Below are 7,850 nucleotides of genomic sequence, written 5' to 3'. Positions count from 1 at the left end.
AAGCTTCATAGAAACAACATCTAATAGATTGCCCGCCGGCAGTGCATTGGACAAATGAGGAATGCCACTAGAATTAATAAAGCCAAGCCAAACAAATTCGACATGCCATATTAATGCTGCTCTAAGTGGTTTTCAACAACCAACAATATTCCCTCCATTTGCATGCAATCTCACAAAAGCTTTCCTATTGAAAGTGGATGGAAGGGAGCAAGAATCTCTCGGCCCCACCAAATATTTGTAATCAAATACCCCATAATTAATTTTTTTTTTTCCTTTTTTGGGATATTTTTTAATTTGAATCATACTTGACTACCAAACGAGCATACATTATAAGAGAACTAATTTTTTATTAAAGTCAGTTTCATCAAGATTTCAATCATGCATAAACTACACCATCTAAGATTATGCAACAAAACCGAGTTCCACCAATCCACATCATAAAAAAATGAATAGTCTGAGCTACAAGATCTAAGATATGATACCAAAGTTGATACCAAAATTGAATAACGGGACCATTTCTGATCACAACGCCATAAATGAGGCATGTCTTTTGAATCATAGGTTAGTACTGCTCTGCAGCTGAGCCTCCCCACTTTCTAATGCGACCTTCTGCTTGTTCAGCCTGCACATTCCCACATAGGAAAATAAAAAACTTAGTTGGAATCAAACAATTAAACAAAAGAAAACCGTATTGAATTGGTGTAAAGAAAAAGGAAAAAGAGTACTGACTTCTTTGTTCCAGTCTGTTAATACTGTAACTACTACTAATATTATGGTTTGCAAGGAAGTGCCTCCAATCATTCCTCCCCAAATACCCTGAAACTCAGACAGGAGACAGGTTGAGCACAAAGACGATAACAAAAACCAAATACGCGATGATTAAATGGCTCAATGCTAACAAATGGTTGATTTTGCATAGAAAAATCCTCCACGCGAGACGATTTGGTTGAGGATCTTACCATGATTCCGAAACCAAATGTGAAACCCAGAAGAATTCCAGCTGGAAGTCCAACAACATAGTAGCACACGATATTGATGTATGCTACAAGAGATTGCCAACCAGCCCCAACAGCAACACCTTAAAAAAAAAAGGTAATATGAAACAAAGTATTAATCAATCAAAAAAAAATCATGGCTTGTCTAGAAAGTAATATTTTTTTTAATGTTTTCCCAAATCAATGACTGCGGTTTTCAAGTACCGTACCAGATAACACTGGCTGCAGGCTGTTCATCAACACTGTGAAGCCGAGCAAGATTGCAAGTCTGGTAGTTTCCTTAGCAACGGCATCGCTACTTGTGAAAAAGATAGGGAAGTATTCCCTAGTAGCTAATACTATGATCATGCAAATGACTCCTATGGCAACTGAAGTAGCAGAAACAACTATGACTGAAAATTTTGCAGCCCTGGCGTTACCCGCTCCAAGCTCATTTGACACTCTCACGCTATTGGGAAAGAAAAAGAAAAATTAGAAGCTTGGATTTGAGTAGAAATTTGATCTTAGGTGAAACATAAAGGCCAAAGAAATACAAGGAATATCACCTTATTGCAGCATTAAATCCAAGTGGAATCATTGCATCCCATCCATTTATATTCATGCTGCAAAAAAAGTAGAAAAGAGGTTAAAGAATTGTACTCCACCTTTTATGATGGGAATGCAGGCAAGTGTCGTATATCACAAGTTGATTTTGCGTTAAGCAGTCCTCTACCAAATAGAAATGGCGTCGACCGGGATCAAAGGATTCGGCAAACGGCCTGCTATGACCACCAGCACCATCATGTACCAAAACTCCAAACTGCATTCAGCCAGTTTATATAAGAATTAAGAGTGTTACATTCTACTCAAAGAGACCGCACATAAACTGAGAATAAAAAGCCGAGAAAAGTTGTACCACAACATAATAGCAGAAGCCAAAGAAAGCTTAACAAAGCCAAACAAGTCTGAGAATGCCAGCCATGAGAATCCACTCCAAGCACCATCTGACGTGGTAATGACGATGTACAAAAATTGACCAATAACGATTGTCCACCACGAGATGTTGAGCGTGAGTGCTGCCCCAGTTAAGCCCCACCCAAGTCTTAGTATTAGCAACCAACTGAAAAATGTATGTAGCACCAATACCCCAGCGGAAATCCAAGTCATGACCAGGACTTTCCCCTGTGCTTGTAAGAACTTTTGTATTGGGAAATTGAGCGCGTAGGCGAATAACTGTGGAAGCATCCACAGAGCAAACTTTCCTGCATTAAATTTAAACAGAGAGCATCAGGAATGCATAACCTTTTGGGAGAGTTACACCAACACCCCCGATATTTTGCCTAAATCACAGAAACACCTCTTTAACCAAAACTTTTTATGTCAACATCCCTCACACTAACTTTGTTAACTTCGATTTTACAATAAAATAACCAAAGTACTTTGAACAAGCTCAACTGTCGAGCTACTTGTTATATTGATCTTAGCCCTTTAAATGTCATTTTTTTAACCACTAAAGTGCAAATTACAGTCGCAAGTGTTTAAAGTCACTTGACATTATTCTTCTTGACAAAGTAAGGGCAAAGATGTCACTTTTAGGTCCTCAATATAGCTAGAATCATTTTCTAAAGTAGGACATAAAATGTTAGGTTTGATTAATGGAGAGTTTGGAAAACTAGGAGATTTTTGACATAAAATGCCTCTGCCAAGTGGAAGTTTTTATAATTTAGGTATCTATATAAAAAGTCCCAACCTTTTTTTTATTACAAGTAGTAATAAATATGTACAAAAAAGCAAAGACAACGATAAAACACTTGCCAGCTGCATGAGAGATTTCAGCGGTCTCTCCAAAAAGCTCAAGGATAGGAGGCGACCAAACATAGAGGGGTACCAAAAGACAGGCAGTGGTCAACAAAATCACCCATGATCTCTGCATGTACACTCCTAACATCTTGAGATTCCCTGCACCGTATGCTTGCCCGCACAATGTCTCCAATGCACTCCCCATTCCCAACTGTTGGTCAACAAAAGAGTTCGGATACAAAAAAAAAAAAAAAAAAAAAAAAAAAAAAAAAAAAAAAAGAAAAAAGAAAAAAAGAAAGAGAGTAAATAAGCATGGAATTGAGAAGAGAAAAAGAGAAAGGAGATTTCTCTAATAGGCACTAAAAAATGAACTACCGAAATAATTCTATTTTCAACTGTTAAATTTGTATCACAAACTGTCTAGTCAGTATATTTTTTTCAATCTTATATGATTTTGATCAATCACATTTAACTCTAGTGGTAGGAATTTCTTATGAGAGAAAAACTCAAAAAGAAAAGGAATAGTTTCTAGCTTTTAAGTAATTTTTATTTTAGTTTTAGCACCAAAAGAGAAGTAATTTTTGTATAGGAAAAAAGAAAAATGTAGTAATAAATATGAGACTCTCTCTCGTAGGCTGTCCTATCAGTAAAATTAATTTTTTGACTGTTAAATCTGGTTAAAATCAAATGAGATTTAAAAAATATGCAGAACAGACAGATTCTGTTACATATCTAATAACTGAAAACAGTGAAAAAAATAAAATTACCGATAATTCTATTTTTTTATCACATAGGAAAAACTCCCAATAAATATATATAACAAAAACGAAGCAATTTTCCCTCAATCTGAAAAAGAAAAGACAAACAGAAAAGAAAATAAATTGGAACGGAGCGCTGCGAAGTCACACTAAAAGACTTGGAGCAATGTGGAAAGATGACTAGGAATTAGTAAACCAATTAAATAAACAACTATTTTTTAATCCTAATCAGTGGCCACTTATTAAAAAAAAATCCTAATTCATTAAAAAGAAAAAACCTAATAAATCACTAATCATAGGTAGCATCGTATTCGGGAACAGATTTTAGTTTAGTGCGATGTCAAAATTTCCGAATTATTGAGGTACCATAATATATACATATATTTTTTTGTGTGAAAATTTTCAACGAGATTGTAGTATAATTTTTGGTAATTAAATTTGGCGTGCAACACAGATACAGTTCATTGGAGGGAATTTCTGTTAATTTGGCTCGTGAAGCCGAAGACTAATTTTGTAGGGACCATATATTTTGTCTTGATCTGTGGTTTTCCAGATGTGGGGCACGTTATTTGTGTGGCGTGGAAAATGTTTTTTACTCTATTGATTGATTGTTTTTTGTTCGTATTCAGGTAAGTTTTCGTTTGGTTTTCTGATCTGTTCTTCCTGGGTTAATCAGAGAGTCAGAGACTAGGTGTAGCGATGGCGGCACAAGAGGGCTAAAGCAGATGATGAGCGACGTCGTTTTAGAATCTCATTTATTCAGAGTTTGAGTGAGGGAAAAATAGTTATTTCTTGAAACGTTTCAAAATCCGGAAGAACTAACCAGACAAATAAAATAAAGGAGCGAGTTATAAATCCTTTTGTAAAAAATATTATGTTTTAAGGAAAGTAATTTTTCTATAATTTTTGAATATTTTTATCAATGTTAATAACTTTTTTAAAATTAAAAATTAAATTTGGTGTCCGCATATTTCCACCATTTGCAGTGATTTGGGATATACTGCACTGCAGTTTTAACTCAACGAATATTTTCCAAGTCAACTGCTTTTCTAAATTAAGATCGATTTCAAATTTTCGTATAAGTGGCTCGGATTTTAGTTTCTAACTTCTTTTCTCTATTTCAAAAACTAAATCCCATTGTCTGCACTCCTTTTTTGTGAAACCCTTCAAAACCTGACTTTTTTTTTTTTTTTTTTTGGGGCAACGACCAAAACCTGATTGCCTAATTATCTCACCCACCAGATATAGAAAAAAAAAAAAAAAAGTAATAATTTCAAAGAGAAGAATGAAAAGAAATTAACAGTACCATGATGCCGAAGGCGAGGCCGGCGACGACAGAGTTCTCGACGGAGACGGCGGCGAGCTCAAGCTCGCCGACTTGGCCGGCAAACGTCTGAGTGAGAGCCCCCAGGGAGTACTGGCAAATGGCCGTGAAGATTGCCGGGGCGGCCAGCTGCCACAGCCTCTTGGATTCCTGCCCAAACTCCTTAACCAATCCATGACAATCTCTGATCTCCTCGTGGTCGCTATGATTCTCGATGAGAGGGATTATGTTGCTGTTGCTGCTATCCATGGCTAGGCTAGCTAGCTGTAATTATGGTCGATTTGTCTTTGTGATTTTACCAACATATAAAGAGGTCTTCATGCATCGATCTCCCACATATGTACAGGCGTGGGAACTAGAAATTAATAGTTATTCCATATAGAGAGAGAGATATTGATAGTTATTATATTTTGCCCAAATATGCTGGTAGGTGAGCTTGTTTGAAAGTTTGTTGTAAAAGATATTATAATAGAAAAATATTGTGTCATCACTCGTGACACGTGGTAAACGAGTAATGTGAGATTTGAGAATGAGACCTTCTCCTAAATTTGGCCCCACGTGAGAGTCTCGCGATTAAAAAAACAAAAACAAAAAGTGTAGATCTCGAGGGACCTCTGAGTAATTAATGCAATTTATTAGTTCGGGGATTAATTAATGCAAAGAGTGGTAGTCTACTAGTCCACTGAAAAATAGTAGTCTGCACAGTACAAATTACAACGTGGAATTTTTAATAAATTTGTCCCAAACTCATATCAACTTGTATCGTAATGTGAATTTGAGTTTTTAATTTAAATTAAAATATAATTTTATGTATAAAAATTTATTATAATAAAAAAAATTTAATATAATTTTTTATTAAAATTTTTAACTGTAATAAAATTTAAATTAAAAATTTAAATTAATGAGATGAATAAAGTCTGAATATTTCATAAAAATACACGTGGTAGTGTTGGATTCGGAACAATGATAGTCGTTAAGTTATTATAAGAGACCCTCATGTGAGATGAATCACACGCCATTTTCTATTAAATATGTATATCATTGACCAAACGCATCCAAAATTGAGCATCGATCAACTAATATATTTTTTTAATCGATTAATCAAAGATGTAAGCAGATTCGTAAATCGTAATTGTTTGTCTACGAATCTTGCTCTTTTTTTTTTTTTTTTTTAAGGATAATATAAATATGTATAGATGTTTTGGTAACGTTTTGAAGCGTGTTTATCTACTTCCTTAAAATATGCACTAACATCGAATAAACATCAAAGGTATACCAAATGAGCTTTGACCACCTAACTATCTGAATTCATGATTTTTGAGAAAGTTAGGACACCTAAACTCAAAAAAAGTTTAAATTTAAATTATAACTTTATTTAAATTCATGTTATTTTATAAAATTTGAGTTTAAATTTGAGTTTTAACTTAAATTTATGGTTAAAATCTGAGTTTAAGCTTCTCCTTCAACTCATGTTAATGAATAATATTTTTCTTATTCTTAAAAACGCTATAACTTTTTCATTTTAATTTTAATTGAGATAATTATTTTTTTTATAAGTTCACAACGAAAAAATAAATAAAACTCCACCCATATACCATATTAAAATTTTTCATCATTATTAAGTTTTATTAAAATACTATCTAAATACAAATTTAAGTTTTGACTCACTCAAACACAAATTTAAAAAAATTCTCATCTCAAATCATAACTCAAATGTACACAACTAAATACAAACTCAAGTTACAACTTCAACTCAAATTATAACTCAAATTTAACTCAAAATTTACACTCAAATCATATATAACTCAAAAATACAACTGAACAAGTCTAACCCATAAAAGGTTGCTCATGAGATTTCCGCTATACATTTTCTAAGACTCAGTCAATTCCATGCATTTTGCTGAGACCAAGTATCAACGTCAGTCCCTCAATTATTTCCCCAACTATGACACAAATCGCTCTCTCTCTCTTAATCTCTCAAAATTCTTCCCCCAACAAGCGGCGCGCAATTGAACATATTGTAAAAGTTTTATTTTGTTTTTTTAAGGAAAATTTCATTTATTCTAAACAGCAGTACAATGTAATGACTTTGCATTACAAAGCATAACCCTGGGCTGAAACCAACTCCACCATTATAACCTAGTGACATTTAATGAGTAAAATATATGTTAGAGGCGCGAGAAATACCTCCGCATACTAAAAACAAGGTCATAAGGTTCTTTTTGACCAAAACTCTACGACCAATAAAAATTTTCGATCAATTATGAGCCACAACAATGTAGCACAAATGCCACCACATAGACTCTATACTAAAGAACAAAGCAAAGATGAGGTGAGGAGACTACTTATGTTATTACAATGAAAATCCAATAAAACAACAAACATACACTAAACTTAAATGGTGAAAATATCGCTATTTTTATTTCACAAACACAAAACATAAAACCAATGGGTAAAACCCAAATGACGACGATAGAAACTCTAATGACAAGCCGATCACTGTTAAAAATAGACAAGGAAGTTGCAACACTGTTAACGAAGTAAAAGAGATTTGGAAAGAAAGCAAGCCTCTGACGTGAGAGAACCACTAGCCGCCGCCCACCTCTGTTGGCCAAGGAGAATACCGCCTTCACTGGTCCATTGCTCCTCAAGGACAAAAGTCCCTGATGAGAAAATAACTCCGAACACTAGTACGCCGCCAGCTTGCAGAGAGAAACACCGCCTCTCCACCATCTCCATCCGACAAAAAGTAAAGCCGCTATAGCCTCAAGGATGTTGGCATGCAAGCGTGGCCAAAAATACCCTCCTCCTAAGCCTCTTAGCTTCCCCCCACCCACCCTAAAACGTGAGTACTGTAGTGACCAAGAAAAATCCCATAATTTTAATAATATAATTCATGTATTCAAGTCAAGGATTTTCCTGGAAAATCATTATACTATGTACATTTTGTGATTGAAGGATTTATGGAATTAACATCTGCATTCCTAAATTCTG

At 34.6% G+C, this 7,850-nt stretch overlaps 1 protein-coding gene across 1 annotated transcript; it reads right to left on the bottom strand.

Moving 5' to 3' along the window:
- Window positions 1-323: 323 nt before the first annotated feature.
- On the bottom strand, window positions 324-5,280 carry LOC21404101 (protein DETOXIFICATION 33). Its single transcript, XM_024171974.1, has 9 exons — window positions 4,839-5,280; window positions 2,790-2,985; window positions 1,891-2,236; window positions 1,708-1,794; window positions 1,541-1,597; window positions 1,205-1,443; window positions 960-1,078; window positions 730-816; window positions 324-622 (listed from the first exon to the last, which is right to left on the bottom strand). The coding sequence occupies exons 1-9, from the start codon at window positions 5,103-5,105 to the stop codon at window positions 563-565; spliced, it is 1,458 nt and encodes a 485-aa protein (XP_024027742.1). The 5' UTR covers window positions 5,106-5,280; the 3' UTR covers window positions 324-562.
- Between the last annotated feature and the right edge of the window lie 2,570 nt (window positions 5,281-7,850).

The sequence above is a fragment of the Morus notabilis genome, unplaced genomic scaffold, assembly GCF_000414095.1.
Source record: "Morus notabilis unplaced genomic scaffold, ASM41409v2 Scaffold630, whole genome shotgun sequence".
Classification (NCBI taxonomy): domain Eukaryota; kingdom Viridiplantae; phylum Streptophyta; class Magnoliopsida; order Rosales; family Moraceae; genus Morus; species Morus notabilis.
This window is presented reverse-complemented; position numbering and strand designations above follow the sequence as displayed.